Here is a 19,969-nt window from a genome sequence, read left to right as displayed (position 1 = left end):
AAGCGTTCCAGAGTTATGACCTCATAAAGGTACAGTGGTCAGAATTGTAAAAATTGGCCCGGTAGTTAACGTGCAAACCACCCTTGGTAGTGAAGGGGTTAACAGAATAAAAATTCAAAATTTGAAAAATTGCAAAATTTTCAACAAATTTCCAATTTTTTTTCATAAAGAAACACAATAATTATCGACCTAAATTTACCGCTAACATGAAGCCCAATATGTCACGAAAAAAACAATCTCAGAATCGCTAGGATCCATTGAAGCATTCCTGAGTTATTACCTCATAAAGGGATACTGGTCAGAATTGCAAAAAATGGCCAGGTCACTAAGGTCAAAATAGGCTGGGTCATGAATGGGTTAAAGTGTAACTGTTTTCATTTTTAGTCCAATTTTATTACATACAGCTTGTATCAGTAAGATTGAATTGAGTGGTAGTGTGCATGATCAACCTCCTCCTGATCAGCTCTTCAGTTCTCTGGATCCAAATACTCAGAACCCCAATTCTCAAGATTGGTGGAGGTGCCAGCGATTGGACCCCCAAAGATTGAAAAATTATTCTGTATTCCTCAGATAGGTGATAACGTCAAACCTTGAAAATACCTTTTTATCAGGGTTATGTTTTCTTTTTCAAGGAGGACTTTTCACCAAATTTTTCAGGTTGAATTGGACACATGATGTAAAAGAGTCTTCACTGTGGAATAAAACATTATTTTTTATTATTTCACTTCTCCTTTGCAGATATATTGTCATTCAAAGTTTTTGGTCCCTAGTGAGTTAATTTTTCTTAAGTCCAAGTGCATTTCACTGGGGTTGGGTGCGACTTCTCCTTTCTGATGTTGCTCAATCACATGGAGGCAGCAACACTTAAAGGAAAGAAGAACATTAGCACAATAGCATAGAGCAGGTTTCTCTCTGCTCACCCCCCTCAGCAGTACAGCTGAGTTTATTTGTGTCACATTACAAGCCCTTCTATAAGCTCTTTCTTTCACAGCACTGTCAGGTCTACTGTACAGCCCCTCCACCCACACTGCCTGTCAAAAGAAGTATCAGTAATCACACTTTTGTCTTCTGTGCTGAAGCAACTTGTGGTCACCATGCAGTCAGATCAGTGCCGTCATGTCTGACACCAAAACAGCCTGCCCATTCTGGACTATACCTGTGTGAGATATAATGGCAATATAATATGATCTCACTGCAAAACAAGTACAAGTTGAGTACAACAGACATAAGTATGATAATGATACTTTGAGATTTCAGCTTTGGACAGGCTGAATTCGCCGTGAAAAGACGAGAGTTGATAGAAGGGTTTGTAATGTGACACAGCTAAACTCAACTGCAGTGCGCCTCACACCAATCACATTTACGCAGGAGGTTATACCATGAGATCGTTCTGTATGACATTATACGTCTTACACACTGAGAAACTTGCTCTAAGCTATGGTTAAGACGTGTTCATTTTCTTCCTGAGTATTGTTGGCTGCTTATGATTAGCATTATACAGGGTGAAAAAGCACATACCCCCAGTATGATGCCACATTTTAATTATTTCAAATCAAGTTAATATTTTAATTGCAAATAATATCCCTCTGTTTTGTCTGCATTCAAGAACTACATCATTATTGACATTTGCGTAGGTATTTTTAGTTTTAAAAATTGTAATGACTTATTACTTTGCCTTTTTTCACCACCTACAGTTACAGTTATGATTTGAGCCACTCACTTCAATACAATCTTACAATTCTTCGGATGCCTACTGAGATGATGAAGTCAGAGCTGACAACTCAGACACGCCAGGAAGGTTTTGATATATTTGAAGATGAAGAATTAAGTAACCATGCAGGAAACAGTGAGTGTATCATATTGCTTATTTTCTACATTTAGATTTTTGCATTTTGTCATGTTATTTTTTTTTATTTCTTTTAACGCTTTTCGACTAGGCGATTTTTCTGTGTATTCGTTTTTTCCTTCTCCTTTTCCTAGAGCCATACCATTTTTATTTTTCCGTCGACATATCCGTGTGAGGGTTTGTTTTTTGCACGACAAGTTGTGCTTTGAATTCCACCATCCATTTTATCATGTGATGTACTGGAAAGCATGAAAGCAATCTAAGTGCAGCAAACTTTTTTTTTTTTTTTTTTTTTCAAAAAAGCTGATTTCCGCAATTTATTTTATTTTTTATTTACTTACCGGTAATTATATGGTATTAATTACCTTGGATTATGCTTCTCTGGGTCAATATGATTACTTTGATACCAAGTATGCATAATTTGTTTTATTTAAGTAGTGAAAAATAATTCAGAATTTGTAAAAATAAATAAATAAAACCTTTCACTTGTGCTGCCATTTTCCGAGAGCCTTAATGCAACGATTTTTGAGCAATGGAGCTGTATGATGGCTTGTCTTTTGCATTGTGTGCTGGTGTTTATATTTCCACCATTTTGAGATAGGTTCAATCTTCTAATTGCCAGTTATTTTTATGCTCCGCTGAAGTGGCTGAAAAGCAGTTTTGTCAGTTTGATTTTTTTTGTTACGATTTTAACCGATCTGGTTAAATCATTTTATGTTTTGATTAGACTTTAGCGGGCTTAACGCTATCACATATATTTGTTTTGTTTTTTTTTGGTAACTTTTAATGAGTGAAACGGGTGACCTGATCTTATATATTTTTCTTCATATTTTTTAAAACCATTTTTTTTCCCAGTTTTTACCTTGTATTTGTTCACTTTGGGGACTTGAACCTGCAATTATCCTATCACATGTGCCATGGTATTGCTGTGTATAGCAAAACTTATGGTAACCCATTTCACAAGATAACCATTATGACAGGCCCAGGTGTCTTTAGCAGACCCCCGGCTTCCATGGCAACCTATTGGTGCCTCGAGATCATGTTGTGGGGCTGCCGATGGGTGATTAGAACAGCATGACCCTCCAGACTCGCACAGTAAATCCCGCTGTCCCAGATTGACAACGGCATTTAATAAATTAACAGCCTCCTGGCTGAGCTCCACACGTGACTGTTAGAGGCAGCTGTTGGGTGAATAACTCAGGGAGTCAGCATATGACTTTCCAGTACTCTGTATGTCAGTAAGGGCAACATCTGCCATACATGTACTGCGCAAGTCGGAAGTAAGTGTATAGAACTTGCTCACAGGGTAAAACATTTTTAAAATATACACATACTGTATATACTCGTGTATAAGCAGAGTTTTTCATTTTTTTGTGCTGAAAACGCCCCCCCCTCAGGCTTATACACGAGTCATTGTCTAGAAAGCCGGAGGGGGAGCGTGCACAGTGACAGCTGCAGCCGTTGGCTTCCAGAAGACATCATACTCACCTTCCTCCGTGCTGTCGCTGCATTTCCGTTGGTCCTGGCTCCGGTAGCTCTTCCTGTGCTGAGCGATCACGTGGCACCACTCATTAAGGTAATGAATATGCACGTGTCTCCACTCCCATAGGCGTGGTGCGCATATTGATTACCTTAATGAGCAGTGCCACATGATCGCTTTGCAGGAAGAGCTGCTGGAAGCCGGCATCAATGAGATGCTGCGAGGGCACACTGGAGGAGGGTGAGTAGTATGTGTTTTTTTTTTTTTATATTTTGTAATAGCAAGCATGCATACAATGACAGGACCGGGGGAGCCATGCATACGACAACGAGACGGGGGAAGCCCATGCATACAACGATGGGACGGGGGGAGCTACGCATAGCAGGACAGCAACGGGGGAAGCCATGCATACCAGGACAGGACAGGGGGAGCCATGCATAGCAGGACAGCGACGGGGGAAGCCAAGAATAGCAGTACAGGGATGAGGGGACAATGCATACCCGGCTTATACTCGAGTCAATAAGCTTACCCAGTTTTCCATGGCAAAATTAGGTGCCTCGGCTTATACTCGGTAAGTGATTATCTCTGCATTCAGAAAAGTCCGATCTATCAAAATACAAAAATAATTAACCCAAGCAATAAACACCATAAACAAAATAAATTCAAAATTCCAAAATGGCAATACCACAAAATGCTGTAACAAGCAATCAAATCATCATATTTATCCCAAAACGGTATCTATAAAAATGTTGTCTTGCCCTGCAAAAAATAGCACTCACACAGCCCACGTGGACTTTTTTTTTTTGCTCGTTTCCAATGCGTTATGTGGTAAAATAGATTCCGTCATTCAAAACTGCAACTCGTCCTGCAAAAAGCAAGCCCTCATGTGGCTATATGGATAAACTAATAAGAGTTATGCCTCTGGTAGGAAAAAAAAGGCAAAAACCGAAATTGGCAACTTTGTGAAGCGATGAAAGGAGTTGTCTTAGCATACTCCAAGAAATGTAATTTGAAATGGAAGAGTAAAAGCTGTACAATCACTGTCTTCATTAATCATCTTGTGGTCAGTGTATGGACACAATAGCCACTCGGTCAAAAGACCAATTTCCGTTTTTCACTAACTTCAAAAACAGGAATCATCACTGTAGAGCAGTGGTCCCCAACCTTTCTGACCTTGAGAGCCACATTTAGCTTAGAGAGATCGTCATGAGCCACATTCAGCACTGAGAGAGGGTCGCGAGCCACATCCAACTCCCACCCCCCTCAAAGTAATGTCAATCAAAGCCCCCATTACAGGTATAATAATAACCAAATCTTTCCCACAGAAATCACTCCAAAGCAATACACTGAGATCCAGTGGTTCCCACAATGCCCTAATTCAGTATTTTCCCATCAAGGACTCCCAACACACAGTCACATCCAGCTTTGAGCACCTCCTCTAACAGGTAGTACCATCCTCCAGTGTACCATACCTAAAACATCTCTAAACCCCTAAGACCAGTAAATGTGCATGCAGATCTGCACTTCTGTGCAGGGCTACTCACAAAATTCACTATTTTGAGATGTACTCTTCATACCTGTTTGCTAGACCTGGAGCTAATGCACCAAGCTGGCAGATAGTCACGAGCCACAATTCATGGGACCGCGAGCCACATGTGGCTCCCGAGCTACAGGTTGGGGATCCCTGCTGTAGAGGATAGACTTTCATTCCAGCCTCCAGTCTCCATCTGGTGACTACATGGGCAAGAAGAGGCCTTCTTGAGGGAATGTCACATTGGTCTTATTCTTATTGGGGTGTGGGGTGGCATAATGTATGCTTGCTTCATTCCAGGTGCACTATCATATCGGTGTTACTTTGATTTGATTATGGAACCATAGATTTGCCCCTATTTATTTATTAAGTATTTGTTTCTCAACAACACAACGCCAGGCTGCATGTTGCTCATGCTACCGTGAGCAGCCTGCACGGCCTAAATGTGCTATCATGGGCTATGGCGTCAGTTTTTGAAACATCATTGGTCTGCAATTCTACAGGGAGTTGCCAGCAGGGGATCTTGATGATTTGTCAAGTGAATTTAGTGTTGCAGAAGTTTTCCTCAGACAGCCTTTACAACCCTTATTACCACCATGCAAGTGTGTGTATTTCAGTATGTTCCGCTCATACTAGGTATTAAATGAATTTCTAAAGAGACAAAAAAAGGAGTTTAATGGTTTAAAAATATTTATTAATGATTGAATTTAATTATTTATGCATAACATATAACAAATAATCACATACAAAAGATTATAGTAGAAAAAAGATAAAGTGCATAAGGATGGAAATAGAAAGACCCGCCGGTGCTAGACACTCACCATGAATTAATCCTAAGTACGGTAGGTAGGAAGATGCATGCCCCATGAAGAGTAGGGTAAATCAAAATTAAGATACAGATAAAATAGGCAGCGCTTCCGAAAATGAGGAGGGTGGATGGCACCAGGGTGGATCAGCAGACCTCACCTGTCAATAAAGCACTGTTCTTTTATATAACTGAGGTGTTCCCATATATATGGGCATGATCTTTTCTCTCTTTTTTGTAATACTTCATTGCATGCCCATGGAGAACCCGTTTGCTTATACCGGTTAGTAGTGCCCTCCATCCCGTCTAGGATCAGCAGACCTCAACACGCGTTTTGATTTTTAATGGATCTCTTTCTCAAGGGGATACTAGGTATTAAATGAATCAGCACTTTTTTTTCCTTTTCTTCCATCATTTCCATATCATTAAAAGGGTTGTCTGGTCTTAAAGGGAATCTGTCAGCCCTTTTTTGAGATATCATATAATGATATAATTCAATTGTGTGTCACATAAGGATTCTCTTAGTACTTTTGCTTCCCCCTGACCCCGCACCTTTCATGCATAAATACTTTTTTTTATATCGGTTCAGACGTATGTAAACTGACACGCTAGGGTTGTAAATCCAAAAGTTAGGAAAGAAAAATTAAAAGAGGTAGGAAGTAACCGACTTTAACGACCTTCTGACAAAAGCAATATGTCCTGCAAGTTGTAAGCAAATGCCGAGCATTATATTCTGACGTTTCAAAAACTACTTTAACAAAAGCTCTAGAATAGATTAGATAACTATGTAAAATTATCAACTCATGTAGGTTAGCGTGCTCTGATGGTTCATCTGTGCTACTGAGCAATTTATTAGCCATTAACAACTTTTCATTGTCTGTAATGGTGGGATCAAAAAACGATAATCCCACCAACTCTGCATTCAAATACCACAAATGGTTCGAAAATTTAGTCAGGGCTATTTCTGCAATGTTGTTGTCACATTCTTTATAGTCTAACAGACTATGCAAAATACCTAAATCTTAAAATACCTCAATTTGGATTTTTTCAAACTTTGAGCGACGAGCGACACGGGTTAACATCGTTTGATCGAGCTCAAATTTTGGCTCTCTCAATATCTGGAAAGGGGAATCGTTTTGTGGGGTCCAGACGAACAAGATTCTGACATTTTTCCCCGCCCATATGAGATCCGGTCACCCTAGTGTGCACCATATGAGGATTTACAAGTATGAAGTTACATATATTGACTGCAAACTTATACAATTTCAGTGTTGAGAAGTGTATACAAATATTTCAAAGTTAGCCTTTTGGTGGTTTTAACTCTTTAGGACAACATAATGTTTTTCATCATGCAAATCATTTACTTTTCTTTAGTGCTGCATGTCATTGCAGCAATGTTAACCCCTTAACGACCACCGTTTTAAAAAGGTGATTGGGAATAAGGGCGTAGCGCCACCCGGTGGCCTCATTTCCCACGGTTGTCAGTTGTACATGATGGCTGGTATCCAGCAATATTGGCCCAGTCCAGTTTTGAACCCAGTCGGGGCCAATTAACCCCTCAAATAACACTGTCAAAAATGACAGTTGTATTTAATTGGTTACAAGGGGGTTACAAGACCCCTTTTGTAACCATCAGACCCCGGCGATGAAAATCATGGGTGCCAGTGGTAACCCTTGTACCCTGAGGCTATGTGATGATCCTTGGGTTTGGTGGCCTATGAGATCCAGCTATAAAAAATAATGAAAAACATGTAAAAAATTGTCCGCAAAAAAAATCCTTAATATAGCTCATTCAACAAAAAAAATAAAAAGTTACATATGACGATGTAAAAACAAATTCATTTTTGTGAAATATTGTTTTTAGTAGCAAAACATAAAAAAATTTGGTATCACTACTCGTACTGACACAACAGACAAATCAGTCTTATGGTGAACAGCGCAAAAAATAAAAACAATAATTGAATTTCTGGGTTTTGTTCATTCTCTGTCTCAAAAATCAGAATAAAAAGCGATCAAAAAATATTATGTACCCAAAATGGTACCAATAGATGGCATAAACCATGGAAGCATGAAAGAAACAGTAACAGTCTTATATCAAAACAGAAGAATGTTCATGACAGAGCTCCGCTCTGTTAGACCTGTGGTCACACAGGCTGTGTCATGTCCAGCACGCAGGCTCTCACCTAAACACAGTTCACCCTGTCCGGGTTACCTCTTAGTTACTCCTCATTCAGGACGTCCGTTCCCTCCTGGGGACTGTCCAACACACAGGCCAATATAATTAGGCCTCACCAGGTCCGCGGCTTCAGCATGTGCTCTTCAGGAAGACAGCACACCTTCCAACACCTAGGCCTTCCGGGACCTTCCACATGGCCCAATCAGATCCATGCATTCTCTCATGTGACCCTCCCTGCTCACCTTATATGGTCCATAGCCACACCCACAGGTGACGTATGGATCACATTAGATGTACTATTCTGTCCAGCGATCTGTGATGTCAGATCAGCGATCTGTCACGTGACAGTTATGTCCCCCCTGGGACAGTGTAATAAAGTTAAAAAAAGAAAAAAAAAAAGTGTAATAATAATTAATAAAAAATTGATAAATAAATAATAAAAAAAAAAAATTCCCTAATTCATTTTTTGAAAATAAAAAAAACAAACAATAAAAGTACACGTCATCAAGTATACGTCATCTTGTCCCGCAAAAAGCGAGCCACCGCACAGCATCATCAGCGAAAAAATAAAAAAGTTATAGCTCGCAGAATAAAGCGATGCAAAAATAATTATTTTTTATATAAAATTGTTTTCATTGCATAAAAGCGCCAAAACATAAAAAAAGACATAGCTGTAATCGTACTGACCCGAAGAATAAAACCGCTTTATCAATTTTACCGGACGGAGAACGGTGCAAACGCACCCCCCAAAAGAAATTCGTGAAATGCTGGTTTTTGTTCATTCTGCATCCCAAAAATCGGAATAAAAAGCGATCAAAAAATGTCACGTGCCTGAAAATGGTACCAATAAAAACGTCAACATGTCCCACAAAAAATAAGACCTCACATGACTCGGTGGGTCAAAATATGGAAAAATTATAGCTCTCAATATGTGGTGATGCATAAACTATTTTTACAATAAAAAGCGTCTTTTAGCGTATGACAGCTGCCAAACATAAAAACCCACTATAAATAGTAAATCAAACCCCCCTTTATCACCCCCTTAGGGAAAAATAATAAAAAAAAAAAAAAAAAGTATTTATTTCCATTTTCTCATTAGGGTTAGGGGTGTGTTGGGTTTAGGGTTGGAGTTAGAATTGGGGGGTTTCCACTGTTTGGGCACATCAGGGGCTTTCCAAACACGACGTGGCGTCTGATCTCAATTCCAGCCAAAAAAGTCAAACGGCTCTGCTTCCCTTCCAAGCTCTGCCATGCGCCCAAATAGGGGTTTACCCCCACATATGGGGTATCAGTGTACTCAGGACAAATTGCACAACAACTTTTGGGGTCCTGTTACCCTTGGGAAAATAAAAACTGGGGGTGAAAAGATCATTTTTGTGGAAAAAATGATTTTTTTTAATTGTACGGCTGTACATTATAAACTTCTGTGAAGCCCTTGGGGGTTCAAAGTGCTCACCACATATCTAGATAAGTTCCTTGGGGGGTCTAGTTTACAAAATGGGGTCACTTGTGGGGGGTTTCCAATGTTTAGGCACATCAGGAGCTCTCCAAACGTGACATGGCATCTGATCTCAATTCCAGCCAAAAAAGTCAAATGGCGCTGCTTCCCTTCCAAGCTCTGCCATGCTCCCAAACAGTGGTTCTCCTCCACATATCAGGTATCAGCGTACTCAGAACAAATTGCACAATAACTTTTCCAGTCTAATTTCTCCTGTTACCCTTGTAAAAATTGAACCTGAAGTAATTTTTTTTGTGAAAAAAAGTTAAATGTTCATTTTTTTTAAGCATTCAAAAAATTCCTGTGAAGCACCTGAAGGGCTAATAAACTTCTTGAATGTGATTTTGAGCACCTTAAGGGGTGCAGTTTTTAGAATGGTGTCACTTTTGGGTATTTTCCATCTTATAGACCCCTCAAAGTGGCTTCAAATGTGATGTGGTCCGTAAAAATAAAATGGTGTTGTAAAAATGAGAAATCGCTGGTCAACTTTTAACCCTTATAACTTCCTAACAAAAAAAAAATTTGTTTCCAAAATTGTGCTGATGTAAAGTAGACGTATGGGAAATGTTATTAATTAACTATTTTGTGTCACATAACAAATAAGTTTGAAAATTGCAAAATTTTCAAAATTTTCGCCATATTTCCATTTTTTTCATAAATAAACGCAAGTTATAGCGAAGAAATTTTACCACTAAAGTGAAGTAAAATATGTCACGAGAAAAAAATCTGAGTTGCCTAGATCCGTTGAAGCGTTCCTGCGTTATTACCTCATAAAGGGACAGTGGTCAGAATTGTAAAAATTGGCTCGGGAGATAACGTGCAAACCACCCTTGGGAGTAAAGGGGTTAATCTTTATTTTCAGTTTTGAGTTAATGATCTGCTCGTGCTTCGGGGCGGCCTGTGGGGTCTTCATGTGTTGCTCTGATTAGGTATTCATAATGCAGACTGCTGACAGGTCACTGATCCCACAGTGACCTGCCCCCTAGTTTACATACTGAATATTCTATATATTAGAAAAAAAAACACCCTCGGCAGGCAGACGCCTGCCCTGCAACATGATCCGCATGTAAAATGTGCATATAATTGAGTTAATTAGAGCTATAAATTAATCAAAAAAATTGAAAAAAGCCTCCTCAAAGATGGTGCTGCCTGCACAGTAATATCTATCGGCGATCCGATAGATGCTACTGCGCAGGCTCTGGTTGGGTCCATCATGGAGGAGGCTTTTTTAATGAATTTATTTATAGCACAATTAACTGAATTATATGCACATTTTACTTTCATATAATGCTGCAGTGCCGGTGTCTGCATGCTGAGGGTGTTATTTTTTTAATTTTTTTTTCAATATATAATATTCATTATGTAAACTAGGGGGCAGGTCTGAGAGGGATCATTGACCTGTCAGAAGCCATACATATGTATACCTAAGCAGAACACCACATGAAGACCCCCCACAGGCCGCCCCAGAGCACGAGAATCTCATAAACTGAAAATAAAGATTAAACAACAACCACAAGACGGATTTCACCAACCAAGGTATCCTTTTACTCAGTATAACGGCGCCGACCTGACACTGTCTGTAGGTTACTGTGCACAATCCTGCTGACAGGCTCCCTTTAATACACTGTATTTTGTTTTTGAATTATATTGTTAAATTAAATTTTCTCACTCTTTTCAGGTACATTTGGCATTTGCAGTGAGCCCTACATGAAGTATGTATGGAATGGGGAGCTCTTGAAGTGCATCAAAGACATTGTTCATCATGATTGGTTACTTTACATTATTTATGGATTTTGTGGGCAATCCAGTATCCTTTTTATAATAGAAGTAGAACTCATTTTCAGCGGTATAGTGCATTGTGAGGACTCTTTTCCTCACTTTTGTCTACATTATACCTGCTGAAGTTACTGTAAGCAAAGATATTTTTATAAGCACTACTTTGAAATGCATTTCTATATATTGAGTGTAAAAACATTACATCTCTAAAAACTATGGACCTGATATATCATTTGAGGATTTTTTAAGTCCTTTTTTTCTGATTTATTTTATTCACTGATGTTTTTTGCTCCAAATTCATCAAGATGGCACGCTTTGTTCGTGATTTTCATGCAAAGTCAAAAATGATCCTTTTCTCTGTCTTTATTTTTTTTTGCCAAAAAAAAAATCTTTTATTGATGACATCACTCTGAGAGAAGGGGGAACTAGAGGACATTTGTGTCAAATTTCGTCTGGAAAATACTGCACCACAATGACAAAATATTTCATAGAATCATAGAATTGTAGAGTTGGAAGGGACCTCCTGGGCCATCTGGTCCAACCCCCTGCTCAAAGCAGGATTCGCTAAATCATCCCAGTCAGATGTCTGTCCAGCCTCTGTTTGAAGACATCCATTGAAGGAGAACTCACCACTTCTCGTGGCAGCTTGTTCCACTCATTGATCACTCTAACTGTCAAAAAGTTTTTTCTAATATCTAATCTGTGTCTCCTCCCATTCAGTTTCATCCCATTGCTTCTAGTCTTTCCTTGTGCAAATGAGAATAAAGTTGATCCTTCTACAATGTGACAGCCCTTTAGATATTTGTAGACAGCTATTAAGTCTCCTCTCAGTCTTCTCTTTTGCAAACTAAACAATCCCAAATCCTGCAACCTTTCCTCATAAGACAGGGTTTGCAGACCGGTCACCATTCTGGTCGCTCTTTTCTGAACTTGCTCCAGTTTGTTGATGTCTTTTTTAAAATGTGGTGCCCAAAACTGGACACAATATTCCAGATGAGGTCTGACCAAAGAGGAGTAGAGGGAAATAATGACTTCACGTGATCTAGACTGTATGCTTCTGTTAATACATCCTAGAATTGCATTTGCTTTTTTTGCTGCTGCATCACACTGTTGACTCATATTCAGTCTGTGATCTATTAGTATACCCAAGTCTTTTTCACATGTGCTGTTGCTTAGGCCTATTCCTCCCATTCTGTATATGCTTTCTTCATTTTTATTGCCCAGATGTAGTACTTTGCATTTTTCCCTGTTAAAAACCATTCTGTTAGTTGCTGCCCACTTCTCCAGTTTATTTATATCTTTTTGAATCCTCTCTCTCTCTCCTCTAGTATTAGCTATCCCTCCTAGCTTTGTGTCATCAGCAAATTTAATCAGCTTACCCTCAATTCCTTCATCTAAATCGTTGATAAAGATGTTGAACAATACAGGGCCCAGGACAGAGCCCTGTGGTACCCCACTTGAGACATTCTTCCAACTGGATGTGCAGCCATTTACGACCACTCTTTGGGTCCGATCACTAAGCCAGTTATGAATCCACCTAACAGTTGCCTTGTCCATTCCATACTTAGTCATTTTTTCAATAAGGATTGTATGAGATACTTTGTCAAATGCTTTGCTGAAGTCAAGATATACTATATCTACAGCATTTCCTTGATCCACCCAATCAGTGATTCCGTCATAGAAGGAAATTAAGTTAGTCTGACATGACTTACTAGTTACAAACCCATGCTGACTCTGTTTAATCACTTCATTCTTATCCTGGTACTGACATACATGTTGTTTAATAATTTGTTCAAAGATCTTTCCTGGTATAGAAGTCAGACTCACCGGCCTATAGTTGCCTGGGTCCACCTTCTTCCCCTTTTTGAAGATAGGAACAACATTTGCTCTTCTCCAGTCTTCTGGGACTTCTCCTGTTCTCCAAGAATTTTCAAAGATTATGGAGAGGGGTTCAAAAATTTCTTCTGCTATCACCTTCAGTACTCTGGGGTGTAATTCATCTGGCCCTGGAGACTTGAATTCATTTAGGTTAGCTAAGTGTTTCCTCACTATCTTTCTGTTTATAGATATCCTGGATTCTTCTATTCCCTTAATAGGACAGTTGATGTCACATTTCCTTTCTGAGAGAAAACAGATGCAAAATAGGAATTTAAAAGTTCGGCCTTCTCAACATCCTGTCTTACCATTTCATCATTTTCATCCTGTAAAAATCCTATAGCATCTTTGACTTTTCTTTTACTTTTGACATATCCCCAAAATCCTTTATTATTGCTTTTGACATCTCTTGCAAGCCTCAATTCATTGTCAGCTTTAGCTAATCTGATTTGTGCCCTGCAGGTTCTGCAGACAGCATTATATTCTTCTTTAGATATGCCTCCCTCTTTCCATTTTATAAACATTTTTTTCTTCCTTTTTAGCATGTGCTTAAGTTCTGTGTTCATCCATCCTGGCTTCCTTAAATGCTTCCTATTCTTCCCTCTTTTCGGAATTGTTAGCAATTGTGCTTTGAGAATTTCATTTTTCAAGATTTCCCATCCTTCCTGGACATTTTTGTCTTTAAGGATATCCAGGCATTGGATCCCTCCAATTCTCTTTCTGAATCCCTTAAAATCTGCCTTTCTGAAATCTAACCTTGACGTCTGAGTCTTCACAGGTCTTCCTCCTCTAGTTATCCAAAATTCTAAAATAGCATGGTCGCTACCTCCTAGGGTCCCAGCCACTTTTACCTCCTCAACCATTTCCTCCCTGTTTATAAGGATTAGATCCAAGGTAGCAGTTCCCCTTGTTTTCTCCCCTACATTTTGGAAGACAAAGTTGTCAGCAAGAGAGGATAAGAATTTCCTTGACCTGTTAGTTTTGCCTGAGAGAGATTCCCAACAAATGTCTGGATAGTTGAAATCTCCCATGACAACTATGTCATATTTTTGGGAGAACTTGGCCATTTGCTGCATAAAGAGTTCATCCATATCTTCAGGTTGCACAGGCGGCCTGTAGTAAATGCTTACAATGGTGTCCTTTCCATTGTTCTGTCCTTGTATTCTTACCCAAGCAGTTTCCACAGAACTCCCAGTCTCTGAAGCTTCAATCTCTGTGCAGATATACGCGTTTCTAACATACAATGCGACACCTCCTCCTCGTTTATCAAGTCTGTTTCTTGCAAATAAGTTGTATCCTTCTAGTCTTGTATTCCAATCATGTGTATTGTCCCACCAAGTTTCAGTGATTCCAATGACGACATATTTCTTCTCCTGCGTTAGTAGTTCCAATTCTCCTTGTTTGTTGCCCATGCTTTGTGCATTAGTATAGAAACATTTTAGTTTATTGGTTTCTCTTTCTCCAATATTTTTATTAATTGGATTCTTTTGTCTTTGTTCTTCCTTTCCACTTCTAATAGCAGAGTTCTCAATAGCATTTGTCAGTTGTATGGCTTTTTCTGGTCTTTTGCTTCCCTTCCCATGTTGTTCTAGTTTAAAGCTCTCCTTACAAGTGTAGCAAGACGACTTCCAAATACATGTTTTCCAGTCTTCGCAAGGTGCACCCCATCTCTAGCAAGTAGTCCATCGTAAAGGTAACTCACTCCGTGATCCAGAAATCCAAATCGTTGCTGACGGCACCATCGACGTAGCCAGTTGTTCACCTGCAGAATCTTATTCCACCTCCTTGTTCCATAGCCATCCACTGGGAGGATGGAAGAGAAGACCACCTGCGCTCCCAGTTCTTTCACTTTCTTGCCTAAGTCTTCAAAGTCTCTGCAGATGGTTTCCAGGTCGTTTCTTGCGGTGTCATTTGTCCCCACATGTAGTAGCAGGAATGGGTAGTCATCTGTAGGTCTGAAGAGTCCTGATATCCTGTCAGACACATCTTTAATTTTTGCACCTGGAAGACAGCACATTTCTCTTGAAGTTATATCCGGTCTGCAGATAGCGGCCTCTGTTCCTCTCAACAGGGAATCCCCCATGACCACCACTCTCCGTTTCTTCTTCACAACATTTTTCTTTCTCCATCCAGGAGGACTCTGAAGGCGTACAAGGTTGCTGTTTGTGGGCAAAGTCTTATCCTGATGTATTTCTTCATTGGTTTCCTGCGTGAGAGCCTGGTACTGGTTCCTGAGCAGTATGGGTGCTGACTGCCTCCTGGTCCTCCTGCTTCTCTGGGTCACATGCTTCCATTCCTCTGTTTCTTCAGGTGCACTTCGAATTTCTTCTCTTTCTGTAACATGAAGAGATAATTCTGCTCTGTCTAAGAACTCTTCGCCTTCCTTAATGATCTTCAACGTAGCTAACCTCTCTTCGAGATTTTGCAACTTTTCCTCCAACAGGGACACAAGCTTGCATTTGTGGCATGTGAAGTTTGGCTTTTCCACTGGTAAGTCTGTGAACATGTAGCAAGAAATGCAGCTCACCAAATGGCTCCTGGCCTCTTTAAAAAACAAAAAACAAAAACACAGGTGAACACACATAAAATAGACTTTAAAAAGGCACAAGTAGAAAGATGAGTTTGTTGTAAACTCAAAAAAAATAGCAAAATGCCAGAAACGCTATGAAAACAGACGCAAGTGCGATAATGAATCAGGCCCATTGTGTACGTATCCTCATTCATTTCCCTATTTTTTTTTTTTCGTGTTCTTCTATGTTTACCTTAATCATTCTTTAAGAATTACTAATTTACGGTCGGCCAATCTATGTAACTCTTATGGCCAGAAGATCAAGCAAATTTGCTGGTACTCGTTTCTTAAAGAGAGGAGCAAATTGTGAGGTAATGAACACGGCTTTAATGACTGAATGTGAAGATAAAACAAATGAGCTAAAAATACCGTATGGTGCTTTCAAATTCAAAACGTTCACTGCATTTACAACCATTAATGGCATGATGTACAGTATTTACCATTCCTTGTAATATTATACTTTTATAATAATGTTTCGTAAATTGTTCTGCTTGATTATATATTAATATAATAAATGTGGGAATGATGAATTGTTTTAGCTTCGATCCTCTGTATTTAGGATATACAGTTATTCTGGCAAAGAAGTGTTTGCTTAGTTCTCACCATGAATGATGGTAGGTTGTTAGTGTCAGCGAATTTATAGCTGCAGGACTCCTAGTTTGAGGTATTTCTTGGCAACCAAGCAAACTTAGACATAAAGCATGAGCTAGTTCTAGATCTACTGTTGAAACATATTATTAATACACCATCTACACCTGAAAGTTTTTGAAAATATAGCCTTGCACTTTGCAAGGAATGTTACAACTGCAGAGGCTTTGGCAAGGAATAATTTTGTAACAATTTGTTAATTGGTTATGTTAGACAAAATATATTAGACGGCAACCTTGTGCTGCATTTCAACTCTCAGCACGCCTAAATTAACTTTGTCTGATTGACTATTACATTTTGATCAATTCTCTTCCTTTTTTACAAGCATTATCTAAATTTGGTTGACCTTTTCCTTATCTACAATTAGTTGATCTTTAATTTTTCTACAACTATTATTTAAATTTGATTGATCCCTCCCTTTTCTACAATTGGTTGATCCGTCACTTTTCTACAAATATTAGCTAAATGTAATCCTCTGTGTTAGAGATGAAAAGAAAAAGAACATTCTGAATTCTACAGAGGTGGGATATTATTATACATTTATTATTATTATACATTTTTATAGCGCCATTTATTCCATGGCGCTTTACATGTGAAAAGGGGCAAATATAGACAAGTACAATAAACATGAGCAATACAAAAGACACACCTAAGTACAGGAGGAGAGAGGACCCTGCCCGCGAGGGCTCACATTGTACAGGGGATGAGTGAGGATACACTAGGAGAGGGTAGAGCTGGTCGTGCGGCAGTTCAGTAGACTGAGGATCACTGCAGGTTATAGGCTTGTCGGAAGAGGTGGGTTTTCAGGTTCTTCTTGAAGGTTTCCTTGGTAGGCGAGAGTCTGATGTGTTGGGGTAGAGAGTTCCAGAGTATGGGGGAAGCTCGGGAAAAGTCTTTTATGCGGTTGTGGGAAGAAGAGAAAAGAGGAGAGTAGAGAAGGAGATCTTGAGAGGATCGAAGGTTGCGTGTGGGTAAGTACCGGGAGACCATGCCACAGATATATGGAGGAGACAGGTTGTGGATGGCTTTGTATGTCATAGTTAGGGTTTTGAACTAGAGCCTCTGGACAATAGGAAGCCAATGAAGGGCTTGTCATAGGGGAGAGGCTAGGGAATAATAATTTTGAGTTTGAGACGGCAGGAGGAGGCTAGGGTTTGGATATGTGGCTTGAAAGAGATGGCAGAGTCGGGGATCACCCCGAAGGCACCGAGCATGCGGGACTGGGGAAAGTGAGTAGCCATTGACATTGATGGATAGGTCTGGTGGAGGGGTAGAGTGAAATGGATATATTCCAATACATAGAATATATGTTGACAGAGGTGAAGCACAGCACATGTTAAGTCACTATTTAGTCTGCATGCTTGTAAGTTTACTAAAATTGTAAACAATACCTATGCTAAAGAAATGCATATAGATATATAGATCATTGTAAATCAATGCAATCTTTGCTAAATTATGCGGAGTTCTGTTTTACTTTTTAGGGAGACGTTGCCAATGAAGTGGAGACAGAGCAAATTGTTCACGATGCTTCTGTGATGTCATTTAATGCTGGCAGCTACTCCTCATATGTACAGGTCCGTGGTTCTGTTCCCTTATACTGGTCTCAAGATATCTCCACAATGATGCCAAAGCCACCAATTACATGTAAGGTATATTTGTGATCAGTAGAAAAACTATATGCAATTTTTACTGTAATTGTTAGATATTGATTTTTTGCACCATCACATTCTGTAAACTTGGAAGCAAATGCAATATATAAGTAATAGACTATAATACGATGTAATATAAGAACTCTAATGTTTATAAGTAATATGCTTAAAACAATGCAGTGTACATTTCATTGTGTAAGAGGATCAGTGCAGACATAGTGAGGCTAGATACAATAGGTAAGAAAAACAATCATTAGGGATAAAGAAGAATTGGAAAAATGAGCACATGTACTGGAGCTGGAAGAGATCCATGGAGAGTTTATTATCTCATTACAAATAGTCTATAAAATGTGTTTGAATATTTGTAGTGTTGAAGAGTGGTTGTCGAGAAGAGAACCGACACGTGAGTAGTGCTGCACAATAAGCGTGGGGAGATGATTAGAGAAATAAGGAACATGAGCAGATTTTATTTGTTATATTGTGTAAGGCTAGCAATCAGTAAAAATGCAGAGCAAAATCTGCAGAAACACTAAGCCTCAAAATTAAAGGGTTTTTCCCATTCTTGAAACAAATTGCATTTCTGCAGGATAAATACGGTAAGTGCCCAATCAGTGGTGTTCTGACTGCTAAGATCGCCATCATATATAAGAATGGGGCTCCCCAAAACCCCTACTTGAATGTTGCAGTAGGGTACATGGCCAGTGCTGCTCAGTAGAATGTCTGTGACTACCAAAGATAGCCATGTTCTGTCTCCAGCAGTCCCACAAGATTGCGACTGCTACAAGGGTCATGTATAAATTCTACCTTCCTAGTCATGCAATGGACTCAAGGACCCCTTGTCTTATAATTGATGAGGGTCCCGAGAAACCTGTGGTATGGACACATTTTTATTACAGAAAACCCATTTTAATGATAGAAGTAGAAAGGATATTAACTTTCCCACAGAAGATGTATGTCTGCATATTCCTTAAGCAAGCAGGCTCATAAAATTGTTAGAAAATATAAAGAACACAGGTGTTAGCTTCCTTGTGTCCCCTTGGGTCTTTAATCTCCACTGGACAGCTAGAGATAAGCCAAGTTCTGTATTCGGCTTCCTCTGGCAGTACTGTAGAGTGTGAAAGGAACAATTGTGGCATTTTATAGCCCAATTATTTAGCTTGACCCGGTTTGTAACAATGTTTTATATACAGAACCTTGGAATTAAGGGTAATTAAAATTAATTAGTTATGAATAAAAAGGAATGAAAGAATACACTTTGAAGACTCCTATAGTAAGAAAATAGTTGGACCATTAGAATACATGTTTTTGTAAGATGATGAGGATTTATACATGGTCACTGAACTTCAACAGACAAAAGACAAGAGAAAACATATGATTTGTGGTAAAAGGTGATTTTTATTTTTGTTGCTCTTTTATGTTTTTGAGTCCAGCCATGTGGCTGAATTGCAGGCTTACTAGACTGTAGCGGGTAAGACATTGTCACAAGTAGACAGCCATTTATCTCCATATTGACTGTGATGCACTTTAAGAAATCATTCAAAGGAACTTGGGGGAAGAGAAGCAGCATATTATAGTGGTTATGATTGTGATAATTATTAAAGGGAACCTGACAGCAGATTTCAAGTATGTTTGAGAAAAATATACTTTAGAAGTTGCAAGGGACCAAGCCACAGAGGCAGGGCTGCCACCAGGAATTTCAGGGCCCCATACTGGCCAAATTTTTGGGCCCCCGTGAGACTCCACCTCAGCTCTGCCTCCAACCTTTGAAACCTTCCACAGTTCCATCGCCCACTCTTGGAATAACCACTTCTGCACCACGTCCTCACCTATTACATATTTACAGTTTCTATCTCATATGGTACATAGCCAGCAGCTTTTGTTGTGACCGAAAGATTTTTTAAGTTGCCACCACAGCAAATTAGACTCCTCTGGCAGGTACCTACTCTACTCTAACCTATTAAACATTTCTTAAAATACCCAATACTCTTTTTAGGTATTTTTTTATTTTACTTTAAGGGAATGTGTCACATACATTTTTTTTAAAATGAACCAATGATACCACATACCACATACAAGGGACAAATCCCATCCCACCATGACCAGACAACATATTGCC

At 39.2% G+C, this 19,969-nt stretch overlaps 1 protein-coding gene across 2 annotated transcripts in view; it reads left to right on the top strand.

Annotated features, from left to right (window-relative positions):
• Positions 1-19,969, top strand: part of FIG4 (FIG4 phosphoinositide 5-phosphatase) — a 744,221-nt gene that overhangs the window by 250,990 nt on the left and 473,262 nt on the right. For both annotated transcript variants that reach the window (XM_073576032.1, XM_073576033.1), the window contains exons 7-10: positions 1,695-1,846; positions 11,015-11,143; positions 15,767-15,867; positions 17,686-17,848. In XM_073576032.1, the coding sequence (XP_073432133.1) occupies positions 1,695-1,846; positions 11,015-11,143; positions 15,767-15,867; positions 17,686-17,848 (545 nt within the window). The remainder of the gene's footprint in view (positions 1-1,694; positions 1,847-11,014; positions 11,144-15,766; positions 15,868-17,685; positions 17,849-19,969) is intronic.

The sequence above is a fragment of the Dendrobates tinctorius genome, unplaced genomic scaffold (assembly GCF_039654945.1).
Source record: "Dendrobates tinctorius isolate UK_male_01 unplaced genomic scaffold, ASM3965494v1 ptg000046l, whole genome shotgun sequence".
Lineage (NCBI taxonomy): Eukaryota > Metazoa > Chordata > Amphibia > Anura > Dendrobatidae > Dendrobates > Dendrobates tinctorius.
This window is presented reverse-complemented; position numbering and strand designations above follow the sequence as displayed.